General features: G+C 39.6%; 1 protein-coding gene and 1 long non-coding RNA gene across 2 annotated transcripts; one reads left to right on the top strand and one right to left on the bottom strand.

The window, feature by feature from the left end:
• The first annotated feature begins 1308 nt into the window (after nucleotides 1-1308).
• On the top strand, nucleotides 1309-16354 carry rab3c (RAB3C, member RAS oncogene family). The gene is made up of 4 exons (XM_079517291.1): nucleotides 1309-2216; nucleotides 8226-8344; nucleotides 13441-13565; nucleotides 14234-16354. Exons 1-4 carry the CDS (start codon nucleotides 1992-1994, stop codon nucleotides 14422-14424), a joined length of 660 nt encoding a protein of 219 aa, XP_079373417.1. The 5' UTR covers nucleotides 1309-1991; the 3' UTR covers nucleotides 14425-16354.
• LOC306934639 lies at nucleotides 2039-18119 on the bottom strand. Its single transcript, XR_013791324.1, has 4 exons — nucleotides 17996-18119; nucleotides 3633-3728; nucleotides 2484-2587; nucleotides 2039-2179 (listed from the first exon to the last, which is right to left on the bottom strand). It is a non-coding gene; the product is annotated as an uncharacterized lncRNA (long non-coding RNA).
• Nucleotides 18120-19451: the final 1332 nt, after the last annotated feature.

The raw sequence follows: 19451 nt of genomic DNA, 5'->3' as shown, positions 1-19451 counted from the left end.
ACTGAATGCTACATCACATCATGTCGTCTCATGCATGGGTCGACTGCTTGGAATTGTGGCTGCAGTTAATTCTTATATCCTTAAATGCGAACACTGCACTTCTCTATAGAGTGCTGCGTCCTTGCTAATACTGTTCAGTAGGCTACCTATTTGGCCTTTGTATGAGGGCATTTCAAGATGCGAGCTGTAACATTGAGCAGGGTGTGCAGGATAGAGATTTCGCCTTAATAATTAACAGAATGGATTTAATTTGAATCTATTCGACGAGCACAGCGTTTCTCAGGGAAACATTAACCTTGGAGCAATAATATCTGCACTCATCTATGTTATACTGTAATTTTGTACCCCTGTCCTATAGGGCGTTCGTTGATTTGTGAAATTACTACGGAAATTCCTGTTTCAGAGTCCATTTGCAAATCCGCGATCCATTTCATTATGTGCCAGTTGTGATGTGGAAACAACGTAGTAGGCATGGCTACTGTATAGGCTTACTGTATTGGACCCCCATATTTGGCCACGGACCCCCATCTGAAAATATTGTGTCAGGGACTCGATAACTGAAGATTTATTGTATGTTAAACATGCAAAAACATATTCCACATTTTTGGCCGAACAGTAAAATAGCAAATTTGACACCATCTTTCCAGATTTAGATTTTTTTAGCAGAATAGAAAAATAGCAGATCTACAAGCTCACAACGCATCAATGTGACTCATTGTGAGCTTGTAGATCTGCTATTTTTTAATAGCTGAAGCATATAATTACATGGGGGAAAGAAATTCGATACTGTATTAACACATTTGTCTGGGGACACCCTGAAACCCCTTTAAGGACACCTGACCTGGGGGTCCCCGGACCCCACTTTGAGAACCATTGCTGTATTTTGTTGTGGATTGAAAAGGTGTTTTGGATCAGGAAATCAGACGATGTTGATTTTGGTGGTAGACAAACGTTATAGTACCCATATCAACTATGAATTTATACTGTTCCACTGCCAAACATATCTTATTTTGGAGGGGCGTATATGCCCAGCTTTTCGTGTCTGTGTAAACACAGACATTAAAGCCAAAAGTGAGGAAAGAAAAGTGAAGACGCAAATTGTGATTGGCCGGCATGACATTTGTGATGATTTGATTGGCTGAACACGGAATGTGATGTATAATGATGTATGATGATAGATTGACCCTCAGTTCACACAGGTGTGATTTTATTTCTCAACATCTACAAATTAATTACAACTGATCATGGCACCAAAATGTTTTGTTTGTTAATTGAGTACCACAGACGAATAACAGTCTAAGTCCACACTATTGATCCATAATATATAAATGATAGATAAGGGTTCAGGACAACAAGGCCTTTTCGTGGAGGGGTCAGTCTGAAATTTGGACTTAGACTGTTTTTCGTCTGTGGTACTCATTATTGTAAGATAGCTTCAACAATAATCCAAATGTCTAGAATTGCACTGCAAAAAATAATCATTAGAATATTTACTGCATTTAACCACTGTCTATTGGCACAACCTCCAATTAAATCTGTATCCAACTGTCCATGGCTATGCTGGAGTACCTGACACAGCCCTCTGTCACGTCTGGTCTAAGCAAAGCAGGCTACAAGTCTCTCTCTCTCTCTCTCTCTCTCTCTCTCTCTCTCAGCACTTTGTGGTGCATGTGTCACATCCATTTATTTCACACACATTCACATACCAACACCAGAGGCAGCTATGCCAGGCACCAACCTGCTCATCAGGAGCAGTTGGTACTAGTTAAGTGTTTTGCTCATAAAGTCAGGTGTAATAGTGATTAAACCAAGAACATTCTGATTCCCAGACAACAATAACTAACAACTCTCTCTCACGCCTATGGATAATTTATTTTATAACCAGTGAGTACAAGGCCAAGAACTTCATTAGTTCTTCTCACTACTGTACATTTTGACATACAAAAACCTTCATGACAAAGTGAATCTCCTGTTTTTGTTTGTTTTTACAGATGGCTGCCACTCAGGATGTGAAAGGGAAGGGGGAGGGAGGGGACCAGAACTTTGACTACATGTTTAAGTTGCTGATCATTGGCAACAGCAGTGTTGGCAAAACGTCATTCCTGTTCCGCTATGCAGACGACGCCTTCACGTCAGCCTTCGTCAGCACAGTGGGCATCGACTTCAAAGTGAAAACCGTCTACAAGAACGACAAGAGAATCAAGCTGCAGATTTGGGTATGTGTTACCAGAAAAGTGTTTTTCAGATTGAACAGCTCATTTAGTTTATAGTTTAGCTACGTTAATAGATCTATAATTATGAAGAAGAATAGAGTATTCATATTCAAGAAAACATGCACTAAAATGTTTGATTGCCTTAACAACTGGTCACATGTAAGAGGATGAAAAGTTGAAATTGTTGGGATACAGTTGAGCAAAGAAATACTTCTGTGTGCTTATCCTGTGCACTAGCCATTGACAAACCAAAATCAAAGGATTACTTACTGCGTTTTTTTCCATCTTAACAACATGAAGGAACTCAATATACAGCATCTCTTCTTTCAGTCTATTTTTGACATCTCCGGAACACTGCCTATGAATCTGTGAACCTATTGTATAAAAAGCGATTTTGTAGGCACAGAAACAACACTGAAGTTGACCTATGTGACCTATGTTGACCTAATGTTACCTTTGAGATGTAATCCAAATAAGACAGTCCATCTACAATGCCCTGACAGTCTATCTATCAATTAATTGTATTGACATTCAGGGTCTTTACCTTGTTTTGCCAGTCATGCATGCATTCCCACCATCCCCAATAGAATCAGAGAGCATTTATGTTTGAATACAGTGTTCGTCTGTCTGGAAGAAATGTAATTTCCTTCATACGCCAACATCCGCTGGATACACAGTACAATCCTCAAAGTAAATTTGTTCCTTTGTAACTCTGAGACTGTACAAATGTAACCAAATGGGTTATTTGGGTAAATAGGGTCCATTTGGTTACATTTGTACAGTTTCAGTGTTAAATGAACGCTAAAATGTTACAGTGCATACGGCTACACTCACACATTGTCAGCCCCTTTGATTTGACCGACACTGTAAATGGCAAAAGGACTCTTTAAAAGAAACTCTTCCCCTGTCTTCCTCTCCCTCCTAACAGTGACCTCTGTCTGTAAGATACAATTAGTCTAGCGGTCTCTGCTGAGACCTCCCTGTCCGTATCTTCTTCACTCCGCGTGGATCAATATATATCAAACACAGTGACAGGCTGTGACACAATGGTTGTACTCTTGGGCAGATATTAGTGCCTTCTACTTCTCCTCATATGAAAGAAGGGCAGTAAACTGCTTCGAAAATATTTATATATTTTTCTTATAATAATAAATAATAATAGCAACTAGTCATTGTCCTGTGATTATTGTTTCAACGTAAATCCCCCCCCCCCCCCCTCGTAAAGAAAAGCGTCTTTTCAAATATATCAGATCTACAAGCTCACATCACACCCCGTTGTGAGCTTGTAGATCAGATATTTTTGCCTAGTACGATATGCCCAAAATAGGGACGTCAGGGATAAAGTGATTAATTTGAGCCATTTTCTTTTTTCATGCTGAAAGTATTTTTCATTATATTTGACAGCGGCAATGTACTTACCTCCATGTTGAAACGATGGGACTTGGATGGTAGTTTTTGTGCATCATTCCATTGAAGAATTGTTGTAGTGTTTTCTCCCTCCTGCCAAACATTCTGCTGTACAAGAACAGAGACAGATGGAGACTTCACCATTACTGACAGGGGGAGAGTAAGTGGAAGCTTGGCTCACAGCAGGTGGAAAGCACAGAAGCAACTCTTACTACAATATGTAAAAAAAAAGAAAAAGAATGCCTGTGGGAAACTGAAAAATGCAGGCGATTATTTAATTAGGAAATGAAGCACAGCGTTAGTTTATACAGGGACACGTGAGTCGCATGCCTAAGCTGTCAGCGTCAGTCATTCCTATTCCACATCTCAGCTGATCATTATGTCACACATTCATACTCTCAATCAGAATTCACGCTCAAGCATAGCGGTCCATTAAATACGGCTTGCATTCACTTCACCCCTGCTCGTCTTGCTGCCGCCTCATATCCTCTGATGCTTAGCACCTCCTCCACCCCAGCCTCCACCTTTTGATCAGAGCATGGCATAGGCTAAAACACTTATATCTGCTGTTCAAATGTCAATGTCTGCTGATTTAAGACATGTCAACGTATTTCTTATGTATTGCTTATGTATCGCTATGGGGGTTTTGCTATCGTTCCCTGATTTTGCTTAGCATGCTTGCTTCAACAGAATTAAGGGATCATCTTCCTAAGTGGAGCGTTTAACGCCAAGTTTAACTGTATTCCATTTGTTGCAATAAATGGTTAATCTACTTTGACGTGCGTTTCCTGTCTAAATTGCAATAACACTTCTGACGTTTTGTTGGCCCTCCCCATCCTTCTGCCTACCTACATACTGTACCTGTCTAATCTAAACTACATCTATACATCCATCCATGTTTCCTTGTATATAAATTCACCCCACCTTGCTGTAGAGTGTTATTTGCTGCCATAATAATTGTTGTCCTGCAACAACTGGTTTGCCCCAAGACATGTTGTTGGTTCACAATCATAGATGAAAGATCAAGCAATTCAACAGTATGTGAAAAAGCGGTAGAAGGTAAAAATCAATTGACAGACTAATTGCCGTAATGTGTTTGTGCCATTGGTAAAGGCAAGCATATTCAAACACAAACAAGATGTGCATTTCTGCAAAGAGTCAATAGATAAGCATTACAGTAAGTGGCCTTTTAGAGTGATGTTTAGTGTCCATGTGACTTGTGCGTGTTGCACTCGTCATCTTTTGTGAAATATATGAACTACAATACCAGTAAAACACAGCACTGTCCTGGTTTGACACTGAGGTGACTTCAGCACAGCATTGTGCTTACAGTAGATATTGTAAAATGATATTCATAATGGTTTAAGGCGTAAATCCATGAGTGACACACAGTTCCGACTATTGTCAGCGTCCACTCGCGTTAGCATTCCATTGAAGGCAGTCAGCTTCTTGGATTGATTTCTGGTGAACTGCAGACTACGAGCGAAGCTCTCTAGGAGGGTTCGTTTTTACTAGAATCAGCTGGTTTTATATTCTCTCCTGCCCAGTCGTTTTAACTGAGAACAAGCATAGCTTGTTACCAAAATAGCTTGGAGAAGCAAAGGTTATTGTCAAGCACTTGGCCATGAATAGATGGGCTATGTGAAATGTGTGGATGCCTACAAATGCCATCTTTAGGAATCAGACAAGAGAAAAGGCAGTACGTGGGCAAAGAATCAGGTGACGTGCACAAATCGATACACGTACAAAGGTACATGTACGTGTTTGGATGTTATAGTAGATAGCCACAGCTGTGACAGGCTGTGAGCTCTGAGCTGTGTCTGTGTGTGGAGTGAAGGTCAGAGATGTCCTCTGGCTATAACAAGAACACTATTACAGCCTTATTCAGACTGACAGAGTAAATCACTGTGGACAAATACTAAGAATTGCTGCCTGTTTACCATGTACAGTACAGCTGTACTGCTGTTGCTAACATTTAGCTGACATTGCCATGAAACGGATGTGCATCACCACCCACACTGTTATGACCCTGGTGTAGGGTTGCCAAGGGACACAACAACAAAAACAGGGGATATGCAGTCTACCAAAGAAATGTAGATTTATTAGATAATCAAAAATAAAGAATCATGGAATAAATCATGAATAAACAAGTGAGATGTGGAAATCAGTAGTCAGTAGTGTGGTGCGTGTATGCATGAGTGAAATGTATATGTGTACTGTGCATGTTGGATGTATTAACAGAAATGTTGAAAAGGGTGCATAGTGAGAGAGGTGCAAAAGGCAACTGAAAAGAACAGAAAAGGGGAAGGATTGGGGAGGCAGGCTTTTATAGGGTGTCAGCACCGAGTCCAGGTGCCAATACTGATCATCAACCTCATTATCAGCTCTGCTCCCCAATCCTATGAAACAAGAGAACAGAAATAACTAGAAATGTCGCAATTTTGGAAAAATTGCAAAGTGTGGTTGCCGCAATCTCTTATATAGGCCCCTTCCACTAATTTTGCTAGCCAATTAGAATGTCACGTCACCCCTATGATCATGTGTAAGTAATTTGGTGGAGATTTTTCCCCCCAATAACCATTTTACTGCAACAAACAGTTACACTTTTTGCATTTGCGGCGCCCCCTATGGATGAAAATGGAATTGCTTAGCTCTTGGTTGATTAAACCATCCGCAACATCTGATTAAAATTTCGGTTGGATTGGACATTTGGTTCATGATTTGTAAAATAGGCCCCTCCCACTAAATTCGGAAGCCGATTACGAAATTCTTGGTGGATTTTTTTCCCTGACATACATGGGTGTGGGGAAATGCGTCATGACCCAAGGAATCCATGTACAAATTAAATTTGATTTTACGACTTACGGTTCAAGAGTTATAGGGAAAAACGTAAAGTGGGCTGTTATAGCGCCACCATGAGGCCGACTGATGTAATTCCTTTTCAATTAATTTTCATAATTATTATGAACCTCCCCCAAGCCTTGTAAATATGGCGTATTTAATAAGGGAAAAAATACTTAAATTGGAGCCTTATTAGTCTTCGATCTTCCCATTATAAGTCTATGGAGAACTAATTAATTAATATCAATTAAACTATACAACGGATCTTTTGAGCAAAGTATCCTCATTTACAATAGTCTGGTTGCCACACTAACTAGAAAAGCAGTTCCTGCAGAAACTGCGTGGGCTCGCCCAAAAACGCAATGTATATAATGTACAGTAGAAAATGTATTAAAGCTGAAGGAAAAGTTAAAAAAATACAAAAGGTTAAAAAGTATAAAAAAATGTAAAAAGAATAGTGTAACGCCCAAGTCCCTATACTTGGGTGATACTGGTTGCCGAGGAAGTTCGGACGTGTGATCAAAATAACTGATGTCCCGATACATTGAGGTACATGTGCGATTGTGGTGTTGGTACGATAAAAAACGTGGTTATAAGAGCGAGTTAAGAATTGTCTTTGTGATATTGTCTCGTAAGAAATTTGAAATGGAGGTTAATACGCACGATTGACGGTTTTGGTGTCACTTAAAGGGCCGTAGTTCACATTCTGTATGTCTCTGTGCTTTGGTAGTCACATTGTGTGAAAGAGGACAAGTGTGGCTACAAAATGAACATGCGTGTAAAGTGAATATTTTGGCCGGGACGATAATTTGTTTGGTAAATTTCCAAGGAAAGAATTTCAGTTTCCACCCTCTAGTCTACAAGGCCCCGCACTCTAAGTGGGCACTAAATACTAATTAGGCCAAATGGCCTGCGATTGAACTGCGATTTCGGAAAAAACGTGTAACGTATTCGAATACGGTTTGAACCACGACAAAGTCCAAAGTCGTGTGAGCTAGCTAAGTTTAAATCACGTTTCTACGACAAAGTATGCCAGAGTAATGAGGCTGCAAAAGTGAGGTTGATTTGGGATACAATCCCATTCATTGTCTATGGGAGGAAAGAATTATAAATAAAGTTAAATATCTAAAAAAGTATAAACCTTTTCAAAACAACTTTTTCACCAATGAAAATTCAAAGATAGATGAACATTTTAAAGTTTCAAAGTGAGTTTCAAAGTGAAAGTATGACGGAGTAATAAGAGAAAAAAAAAGTGAACTGTGAAAAATGGGACCTTTTTTCCATCGACTCTCATTATAAAGAATGTAAAAAAAAAAGTATAACAATTTGTAAAAAGAAAAATACAAGCATAAATAACTGTAAAGAGCTGAACATGTTGAAATTTGAACAAAATTTCTAGCATAAAGTATGTGGAAGTAGTAGGATGTCGAAGAAAGTGAAATCTGTCGATAACATTAGTGTGCTCGCTATAAAGCGACCCCACAATTAGAACACGCGCGCACACGAACGCACGCGCACACGCACACTTAACCATTCATGGTGATCAAACTTGTGAATGATTCATTATTGACATCTCATTAGGCATACCAATTACTTGTGCTCATCGTTAGTTTCTTACTCTAGTCTGTAGAAGAAATGTAGGTATCGACCTGAAGTACAATATTGCAAATGACCTACTGTAGTAGGTGGGGTGAATTATTATTATTAGCATATTTTAGCCTTAAATTAATGCCTATTTTGTTGGGTAATGTTATCTGTGTTTAGGATACGGCTGGACAGGAACGCTACAGGACTATCACCACTGCCTACTACCGTGGTGCCATGGGCTTCATCCTTATGTACGACATCACCAATGAGGAGTCCTTTGGTGCCGTACAGGACTGGTGAGTCCATCTTGGTTGGTTGCAATGCGTTATGCTGGGGATCTCAGCTCATATGATTCAAGTTTCTTTAATATGGTCTTGGTTGATTTGTATTGACATTAGACAGTTGCATATAGTTATTGCCCGACATTGTCCGTTTGATGTTGTTTGTGTGACCTGTTTCTCACGGGGGGGAGAGAGAAAGAGAGAGAGAGAGGGACAGAGCGCTCTACTGTGAAAAAGGTGAAGGTGTATTTCTCCACCATGAGAAATCAGGCTTGGTCCATACCCTTTTCCAAATTCTCCATATACCCCTTTTCAAAGTTCCCCTGTCTGCTGACCCTCAGGAGAACTTTGAACATCCCACAAAAAAAGAGGCTCAGGGGCGACCGCGCCTTTGCTGTTAATTCGCCGTTTGCTGCTCGGAGCCCCTACACTTTAGAATAGCCTTCCCCTTGCTGTTAGGTCTGCTCCCTCCACAGAGTCTTTTAAATCAAGACTTAATAAAATCTATTTATATTCACAAGCCTTTGAATCCCCCTCATGATCCTGTACTTTTATGTTGTTAGGAAATGTTTTCCTTGCTGCTCATAACTGCCCTTATTATTCTTCTATTGCTTTATTGTTTTATTATTGACGGTCATATATTTCTGCATTGTATTTTACTGTATTGTATTGTATTGTGTTGCTTTTTCTGACCTGTGAAGCACTTTGGTACAATGAGTTTTTAAATGCGCTATAATACATTTGATTTGATATAGAACAATTATTATTATTATCATCATTATTATTATACCCTTTATATTTGCATTACACTTTTCCAAACAAAAATTACAAATCGTTTTACACACATTTAGAAACAGATGAAGTTATCAACCGTGGTACTGTAGCATACAGTAGTAGATAGTTATTTCCATCTACATCTTGCTGAAGACCTTGCCCCTGGCTCTCTGCAGGTGTTTGAAATCTCTGTAGTCTATTTACACCACACTGTTATCTTCCACAGTCAGCCCAAGGGAATTATGGGTACACAGAAAAAGGCATGTTGGATAGGACATATTTCAGAAGGTATTGCTTTTAGATAAGCTCCTTAGATACAGAGAGATACTGACATTGCACTAAACATATCTTTTTGTAATGTTTACAGATGTCTTGTCAATATCTGTCTATCTCCATTGTGGGACGACAATGACCAGCTTAGAGTTATTTAGCTAAAGTTTAAAAGTTTGTACCCTTCTATCATTGGCATGATGAGAATTGAAATCGTGTTTGTGTTCTTTATCTCCTTTATCTTGTAACTAACCCTAAGAACAAATGGAGACCTCTTAATTATCAACTGTCACTTTGACTAAATACTGCAGTCTCGCATCTATAACTGCTATCTCAGAAGTCAAACTATTACATGTCTCTGTGTCGCATCTACAAAACAGGCTATAACTGCTACCTCAGAAGTATTACATGTGTGACTAGCAGCCATCACCCTGCTGTTAGTTTTGTCAGACCATACAGGAATTAAACTGTGATGGGCAGAGGAAGAATTTATTTATTTTCTTTAAATAACTGGAATCTTTCTTTTGTAATTGCCATGGGCTTTACCCTTTAGTTTAAACCCTCTAATCTTAGTAAGAACGGACCATAGTTTTTTACACCTGCACCAAATCTTTTTGCCAAAAACAGCTGATCTACACTACATGCTCACAACGAGACATGTTGCTTGTACAGTAGATGGCCTAATTTTGGTAAATGTTCCCCCTAGAATAGGGTTGCTGGGGTTCAAGTGGTTAATTCCACTTTCTGTTTCCCCTTGTTCTTTATGAGGGATGCAGGAAAAAAAGGGTCTCCATGGCAACACAGCTCATTCCCCGACTGTGCCTGCATTAGCTATGTGACGTGTCCATTTCCTGCCTGTGACAACCTAACAAAATAGGAAAAAATAATCAGACTGAATGTAATACAAATGAGAAATCAGGTAAAATAATATTCAAACGGGTTGAATTAGCACTTTACACATACATATACTGTACTGCAGGGGTTTTCAACCCTTTTTATACCAGTACCAGTACTCCAAGTGCCACCATAATAATTAACTGACGTTAAAATACAGGAGCGCGCCGTATACCTGCCCCATCCTATTAACACAGGAGGAAAATATAATTTATTCTTTGAATTGTTTTTGTTACATAAACTTACATTCCTAAGCCAATTTTGCTGCTGCTCTGACAAAACTGTCTACAGCTGTACACTACAGATTCAAGTACACAGTTCTTCCGTACGTGAAGAACTGTGGTACGCAGAGTAGTGTGGTACTCTGCGTACCACACTGTGTCAAGTATCCTTAACACATTGTGTATGAAATGGAGGTGCTGTTGATTTCCAATTAAAAAGGATAAGGTGCCTAGACAGAGGAGATGAGAAGGAAATCATGTAAAATATATAGGGCCTATGCTAAACTACACTATACAAATACTAAGCTATATTACAGGTAGGCTACTTGTCATAGCAGATACTTTGTCTTCATCAAATTTCATTCTTTTAATTCAGTCAACTAAGTAATTTTAGTTTGCAAATGCAAACAAGTGAAGTTTTGTAACTTGTCCATCATATCCTAATCCTACTATAAAATGGTGGAAATTCCTAGTTTTCTTCGTTAGTTTCATTAAACTGTTGTTTTATCGACTTTTCCGTTTTTAAGTCAGCTGCGGTCGTGCTCCCATAACGAAGCCGGATATAGAGCTTAGAAAGTTTATGAGCGGATGAGTGCTTTGTATATCATGTCCATATAGCACTCACCCGCAATGTTCGATCCATTCAACCGCTACTGTATTTGAACATCTATGTATTACGTATCTGGGTTATTAGCACATAGCTTAGCTGAAACAACGTAAAGATGGACTCCTCATGGGTCGTGGTACCGATTCAATGTCAGGTCGTAAACAATCTGGGAACCCATCTGTTCTTGAGAGATGACCGGGTTGTCAGACACAGCCAGGTTCATCAAATGAACAGAGCTCAAATGAACAGAACAGTGTGCAAAGTTGTATTTGCGGTTGTGCTCCCAAAGTCTGCATATAGTTTGGGTGTGCTCATGCATCCCCAAGTATGGACTAGTTACTTTGATTTTCATGTCCATAAACTCTGATACAGACACCAGCTCGGTGTGGGCCGCAGCTGCCTTTGACTCGGTCGTCTGTCAGAGTGAAATTGAATATGATCAGCAAGTGGATGTGAAATGATCCACGTCTAAACTGCTCTCCAACAAGTCAGATTGGGACAGAGAGAGGGAGTGAGTGCCAAGATCACACAGCTTTCTCATACAATAGATTTTCTTTCTGTGTCGAGCTGGTTGTGTGCTGGGTTCCCTACTTTTAGAGTAGACTGCACCACCAAGGGAAGGATAGATACGTTCCCCTAACTGCTTTCTTCAAAATGGTGTTGTGTAGGTTATGTCTGAACAAGGAAAGTAACTACCCTATATACTTCATTGGCTGTAACATTAGTCATCTAATCTGCTGGATGACATATGACTCCAAATATGGGCAAGGTTTCAGCCCAATCAGAGCCCCCCAATACCGTTGACCTCAATAGTGTGATTCCTGAAGTAAATGTCCCTTTCATTTGCTCCATAGAGCGCCGAAGTCCTGACGTCACTCGCTCATCCCCTGGTTCCAAGGGGTTCGCAGAAGTTTTCTCTATGGAGAATAACATTGGGTCATCTTAAAATCATCTCATAAGAATTGTGGTCCAAAAATAAACAAACGGTCTCTGCGATATTGTCGGGGAGGTGTCTCTGTATCGTTTAAGGCAGTCAGTGACTCATATTTGATACAGTCTGTTTCTAGTGAAAATGTTAACTAATTCGGCAGCAGTAACATTACGTTTTCTCTCAGTCAGTTGCTTCTTCATATCCATACGAGTGAAACCGCCAGGAAGATTGGTTTATTTTTCAAGGCGATCTAAGCTCCCCTATGGGGACTATAATACAAATAAATAAAAACACGAACCTGTGGACTTAGCGATATTGACGTCAGACTTGGTGCTCTATAGAGAACATTATTATCAGCTGTAACCTAACAATCCAATATAGAATGTGGTTCCTTGGTGTAAAACGATGTGATATGTTCCCGTAGAAGCCATGTCTGTATGCACTATGCAATTAATCTATTTTTAAGAAAAACATCTAATTCGTAGAGAAATACTTCACTACCCACAATCCTAATGTGTGTTACTATCAAATATTCCCAATCAAATCACTGGGGCCCTAATCTACGCTGTAAAATCCTCATTTTAACTCTAAGAATGTAGCCTACAAATGGAATCAAATCAAGGGTCAATTTCTTTCCATTTGTGCATTCTCAGAGTTACAGACCTGTAACCGTAAGGTCACTTTAGACCTCTGGTGGACCATGGACTAAACGTTGAGAACCATGGTATAGGAGGCTCTCTGCGTCTGAAACCAAATATAATCATTAAAGAAAGTTTATGCATGCACCACGTACTATGTTCATTTCCATTTTCCAGCCATTCATTTGCAAAAAAAAAATTATATTTATTTTTTACGCTGTGATCCTTTAAGACTTGTATTGAGCATTTGTGTATGTATGTTTGTTTAACACTTTATCCCAGTGATGGATAGTGATTGGGCGGCTGTGGCTCAGGAGGTAGAGCAGGTCGTCCAATGATCCATGGGTCGGCGGTTCGAATCCCAGCTCCTCCTGTCTACATGTCGAACTGTCCTTAGGCAAGACACTGAACCCTGCATTGCCTCCAGTGGTTGCCACCATTGGTGTGTGAATGTGGGAAGTGAGGACGCTGGCATCGACTGTTCGCCGCTTCACCTCCCAATGTATGAATGAATGGACCATTGTAAGCGCTTTGAGTAAGCACATTGCATAGAAAAGCGCTATAAAAATGCAATCCATTATTATTATAGCGTACTGCATCACATTCTATAGCTTTAAGGCAGTTAGCTACAAAACTTTGCATGAGTGGGTGTTATGACCATGAAGTCTGTCTCATGGCTGATTATGATTGTTTTTTGTATGAATGACTTAAAGTTTGCATTTCTTAATTGAAAGAGATAGACTATTTTGTTATTCTTGTTATCTCGCTCCATGCAGGTCGACCCAGATAAAAACCTACTCCTGGGATAATGCACAGGTGGTGCTGGCTGGGAATAAATGTGACATGGAGGAGGAGAGAGTTGTGTCAGTGGACAGTGGAAGGCTGCTGGCAGAGCAGCTGGGTAAGACCTTATGCCATTCTTCTTTCCCAAGTTCATTGACCATAATGTCAAGGTTTCCATACGACAGCGACGACATTCACACAGCAGCCATTTTGCTCTTACGTCATGCTCAGAGGCATGCAGCCAGGGGGGGGGGGGGGGGGCACTGTCACCAGTGTAATGCACAGTTTTAGCCTCTGATATTTAGATTACAACTGTGCGTGCAACCTGTGCTGAGATGCAACACAGTACACCTGCTAAAAGTAGGGTTGTCCCGATCCGATCACGTGATCGGTAATCAGGGCCAATCGTGTAATTTTCAAATGATCTGAATCAGATCAGGAGCACAAAGAAATGTGATTATTCCCTTATTTTTTGTCTTGTCTTGTCTTTTTGATTAGATAAGTCTTGCTTAGAGTATCAATATTATGATATTAGACTGTCTGTAATTTTGGATATTGTACCATTGTGTGTCAAATATCGGATCGGGGGGGAAAAAAATCGGTATCGGCAGATACTCAAAATAAAATGATCGGAATCGGATCGGGTGCACAAAAACGTGATCAGCAAATCCCTAGTTAAAAGCTTTGCAGAAAATGTCCTGTGAATATACTGTGCTCATGATCAAGGCTATATGCTTTACATCTCTCATGAGTGTTTATTTTGTTCCTCATAACCTTCTAATCCAGGCTTTGAGTACTTTGAGACGAGTGCTAAGGATAACATCAACGTGAAGCAGACATTTGAGCGCCTTGTTGACCTAATTTGCGACAAGATGTCGGAGAGCCTGGACACTGATCCAGCTGTCACCACGGGGGCCCCCACTGCCAAGCTGACAGACAGTGCTCCACCTCTCCAGCAGCCCGGATGCAACTGTTAGTGGTCAATTCCAGGGGCAAAGGGAGTGCAGCTCTAATCTTGCAGGGTGTGGGAGAGTGTATTGTGTGTATGTTTTGTTTTTCAGTGGCACCATCAATCCTGATTCAAATAAACATCCAACTCAATGTTCAGCAACGGGTTAGGTTCCATCAGGAGTGATTTTGTTGGGTGGTAATATTTTGTATTAGCGCTGCTCTCTCTGGACTTAGAATTGACAACTACTTTAGCAGTAGTCTTACAATGTTCTGATTATCTATCTCACAAGATTCCATCATGTTATATCACAAACAATTACGTAACACAAACGAGCGGACAGACATACTGTACAGTACACTGGTGTTGTAAAATGTGTAATATTACAGGACATAAAAATACCTTTAGAGACGTACTAGTCATCCAATTATTCTGCAACTTAATAGGCTTGTAAACTAAGTATCCTTGATAATGCTGGACACAATTTTAATTTTAGTACATAGTCCTAGACAACTTTAAGTCTTTGAATAATAATAAAAAGGAGCGTAGAATTTGTCAGTCATTGCTTTAATTTAGATTAAATATTTTTATTTAGTCTGTACAGGATGTATTTTCCTTTTATAGGTATATTTTATCTCCCAAAGCTGCCAAATATATATGATTTAGTGCACTGTATAGGACATATAGTGGCTTTCTTTTATGCAGCGTGCTTGTTGGATGAATATGTGGGTATGGCGTGGCTGTGTAATGAATTATGTGTGAGTTTGCATGGGTATGACTGTTCTATTTATGAGTCCATAAGTGTATGCATTTTTGTTACCTTAAGAAAATCATCTACCTTGGATAAAAAAGTGGCCTTTTAGCATCTCCAACACGGCCTCCGTTAGTTCCTTTGTCATGTATAGTTTTGGAATGAATCGAATATACACATTGTTGATGTGGGTCCTGTAACATGTGTTTTACTATCTGTAGATGTGTGATTCCTCTGACGAGTGTATCCGTAAACCTTAAAAAACAAATAGTAATTTGTGCTTAGCCTCTAAAGATGACCCTTTATAGTGCGATGAGATGAGCATGCTGCCAAAAAGTCAATCATTTGTGCTGGTTTACCCAGGCCCTCTAGTACTAAGCCTTATCCAAAAGAGCCATCCGTTTTATTGTAACCTCATGCCACCAGCCCCCATATCATCACACTAACCCCACGTTTTTCCAGAGAAGGTGCGTCATGCAGCTATGGCACAGTGTAGTGAATGTGATAGTGTGTAGGACACTAGTGATCACCTGCGGCATGGAATAAACAGCCATATCCTCAGATGCAGTTTTACATTTAAGCACTGAGTCGCATGTCAATATTTCATGAAATTAAAAAACATACATAAAAAAATGCTTAGGAGACATGATAGGCATCACCTTGCATTTGGGCCAACTAACTCACATGTAGTACAGTAATCTTAATCATATAAAAAACAATGTTCACATAATGTAGTGTCATAACCTTAAAAAGCCCACAGGTTTCTTAGAGCATCACCTCACGAACACACTTGTGCCAAAATACATAAGCTCTTCTTTTTGCATTGTCAGTTGTTTTTTTTTGGGTAGGTAATTGAAAGCTCCAAAAAATTGCATGAAGTCAATACTGACTTATCTGTGTTTATATTCTAAGATTGTGTATATATATATCCATCTATGTTTCAGATTTAAGAGCATTGTCATAGCACTTGCTGTGAAATGCAATGGGCCAATAAGTGCAATATTTTATGAATTAAGTCCTGTACATAGTCACTCCTATCCCCTATAGCATACATCTACAGTAGATGAGTGATAGTTTGGTTAAATGCTGATATTGGACAGAATGGCACTGCACAAGATGTACATTCTCTACAAAGAGCGTGTGCTTTGTGTGTGTGTGTGTGTGTGTGTGTGTGTGTGTGTGTGTGTGTGTGTGTGTGTGTGTGTGTGTGTGTATAATGGTGATCACATACAGTAACATAAATGTATGGTGTATTGTTTGTGTATATCTTTTATACAGATGTATTCATGTACTGTATGCTGTTCCTGCTAACTGTTGGTTGTTGGTACACTTGTATTATCATGTCAAAATGCAGTGTTGTTGTGAAAGATAGTCAGGGAAATAAATTAGTCAATGCCATATGCTGTACTGATGTAATTCAAAATAAGGGATACATCTAAAATGTATTTCTAAGACCCTTGTATGTGTGCGCATGTGTGCACACGTGCTTCATACGTGTGCACACATGCATGTTTGTGATCTAATTATTTTATGCTAATAATAGCCATGAAATGACAATGTTGTACTGATCTCAAGGCAAGATTCAGAGCAACATGTATTAGTTGAATACATACTGTAATGTGGCTATTAAGAAGCCAAAACATTCGCTCTGGTGACATCTCGTATTTAAACTATGACTTAATGTAGAAGCAGATATATTATTTGTATCTTAGAGTGAGAGCAATGTAAAAAAAGAAAGAAAAAAAAGTATGTTTTTGAGATGATAGGAAATAAAAGGAATTGTATTCATGGGTGCCTGTTTGGTCTCATGCATTCTCATGATGCAATATTTAGATCGCCACAAGGGGAACTCTATGGTGAGTGACCAGAACCCAAGGATCTAGTTCTATTTTTGGAGAGAGTATACCACCTTGTGGAGAGACGGGGTAATGTTGGGTACTGTCTAACAAAATGAAGGCTGCTGTGGGTCAGTGATGTATATTATTATGAACATAAACTTACAAATTCAGCAGTATTTCTATGACTTACTGTATTACTTTATAAAGAGGCCATAACAACAGATTGTTGAAAAATAAACAATGATTGATTAGTTACTTTAACCTATGTAATTATATATAAAACATACAAATATACAAGAAATAGAAGATGGCATTGTATTCATGTTTGGTCAGGGATATTTTGGCTTTCTATATCCTGCATATTAGTTAAGGCCCAGGTGCCAGGTATAGGCGTCTACCAGAGAAAATATTTCTCTGTTTTTACTTTATAGTGAGCTCTTTTTTTAACGATCAGTTAAACCGCACAGGATCATTGCATTGAGAATACACAACAACTTGTCAGTGTATGCACTTGACTAGTCACAATTAGCCCTGAAACATGCCTGTCATGATTACGAGCGTCATGTACGTGAAGTGCCCTTGAACAAGGCATTGAACCACTACGATGAAATGTGTTCTATGAGCAGGGCCTGGCTGGAAACAAGTTATTGAGCTTAGCCCAGATACCCTGGGTAAATATAGTAATCATTTCATTTCATTTCAACCATGGCTAAGTCACAAATCACAATGTCAATATGAACCAACACAAATCTCAAACAGATCCAACCAACTCACATTTCATACCATGCATTCATGTTTGTGTTTACACACTGTTACACAAACACTCAAAACTAGTTATAGGAAACGGTAGCAAAACAATGTTTGTGTACACAAACACTCAAAACTGGCTATTTGTTGTCAATGGCATTCAGTTTGTGTGAACACAATGTTTGTGTTTACTGTTTACACAAAACGTCAAAGCTGGACATAGCGCCCCTCAAAAATATAAAAAATACAATTTTGCTACTCACCAAAACAAACGTCTCAGAAACCCAGCTTTTGTGTAAAATCCACAGGGAACCTGCACTTCCTCGTTCTTCGTTCACGGTTCACCTGCGGTGACGCGAGGTTAGTGCAAAATGGGGTAACGGGGTGGCAGCGGTGGCCGAACGGATTGCGGAGCGGTCTTGATACCGGAAGGTCGCCAGTTCGAATCAGCGGTCCGACACGTTAAAATTACCATCGCTGAAGTGCCCTTGAACAAGGCATTGAACCACTACGATGAAATGTTCTATGAGCAGGGCCTGGCTGGAAACAAGTTCTTGAGCTTAGCCCAGATAGTAGATACCCTGGGTAAATATAGTAATCATTTCATTTCAGAGACGGTCCCTGAATACCCCGTTACTCCATGGTAAAATGGTGCCCAGATTTCGCTTAGTACCCGGGTACTAAGCGAAATCTGGGCACCATTTTTTTTAAAGACTGGGCAGTGGGCACTAAAAAAGAGTCGGCACCAAGGTCTGGGTGAGAAAGGTGGGGACCTTTTGGGGGAATAGCCTACTGGGCAGTTTAGTAAAAAAAATAAAAAAAAATAAAAAACAAGTTCTGCCTGGATTTCCCGATTTCCCCTATAGTGCCCATTCTTCCGAGGTCTGGTGGCCACTCCGTTTTGGTGCCCACATTTCCGTAGTGCACGCTCTTCTGAGGTGCCCACATTTCCCAGCTGAGAAATCTGGGCACTGTTTTGGTGCCCAGATTTCGGCTAGTAGCCTACCCAGTACCCACTATTCCTTATAGTGCCCATGTTTCCCCAAATGCCCAGAATGTTTTTGGTGCCAAACCTAACTACAGTATTTGAAGGAGAGCAGAGCACTGTTTTCTAAAATCACCTATACAGTGGTGACAGCCTAAATGTATTATGTGAAGAGATGACCCCTGACTATAGGCCTTGATATTCGCCCCCCCCCCCCCCCCAACCCCATATTCCCTGGTTTGTTAGTTTCATCATTAGCATCACAAATATTATACAGGCCTACATTATCCAGAAACAATCACAAGAACAGAGTAGACAGAATCAACCCATGCTTTTATTTAACCCATTGCATATAAAAACCTTTTTTTCATTAGTTTATTCATTTTTTTTACATAAGGTTGTATGATCTACAGTGCTATCCAATAGACTGCAATTAACAAGGAATCCATTAAAATAACTTTTTAATTGTCCTGTGAAACTTCCAGACAAGTTGGCATTCTAAAGACATAACCCAAAAAATAATTGTCCAGAAGACTTTTTTTTTTTTTTTTAAGTTACAGTTTGTGAATTCCTTTCATACCATAAAAAAATAGAACACATAATGAGAAAAGAACCCACTGTTTCCGTTGGTCCAGGGCTGTTTAGAATCTACAGTATGTGTGTCAAAATAAGAGCCCCAATCATGGGACAATGATGCACACACCCCACCCCCACTATCCCGTGACTATATAAAT

Source organism: Electrona antarctica, assembly GCF_951216825.1.
Source record: "Electrona antarctica genome assembly, chromosome: 12".
NCBI lineage: Eukaryota > Metazoa > Chordata > Actinopteri > Myctophiformes > Myctophidae > Electrona > Electrona antarctica.
The sequence above is the reverse complement of the archived record's forward strand: the minus strand, read 5'-3'. Positions and strand labels throughout refer to the sequence as shown.

Bases quoted from the DNA above. Each gene is read 5' to 3' on its own strand.
- rab3c (XM_079517291.1), top strand. From the start codon at position 1,992: ATGGCTGCCACTCAGGATGTGAAAGGGAAGGGGGAGGGAGGGGACCAG. The intron at 8,345-13,440 runs GTGAGTCCATCT...CGCTCCATGCAG, and splicing joins TTTGGTGCCGTACAGGACTG to GTCGACCCAGATAAAAACCT. The intron at 13,566-14,233 runs GTAAGACCTTAT...CTTCTAATCCAG, and splicing joins GCTGCTGGCAGAGCAGCTGG to GCTTTGAGTACTTTGAGACG.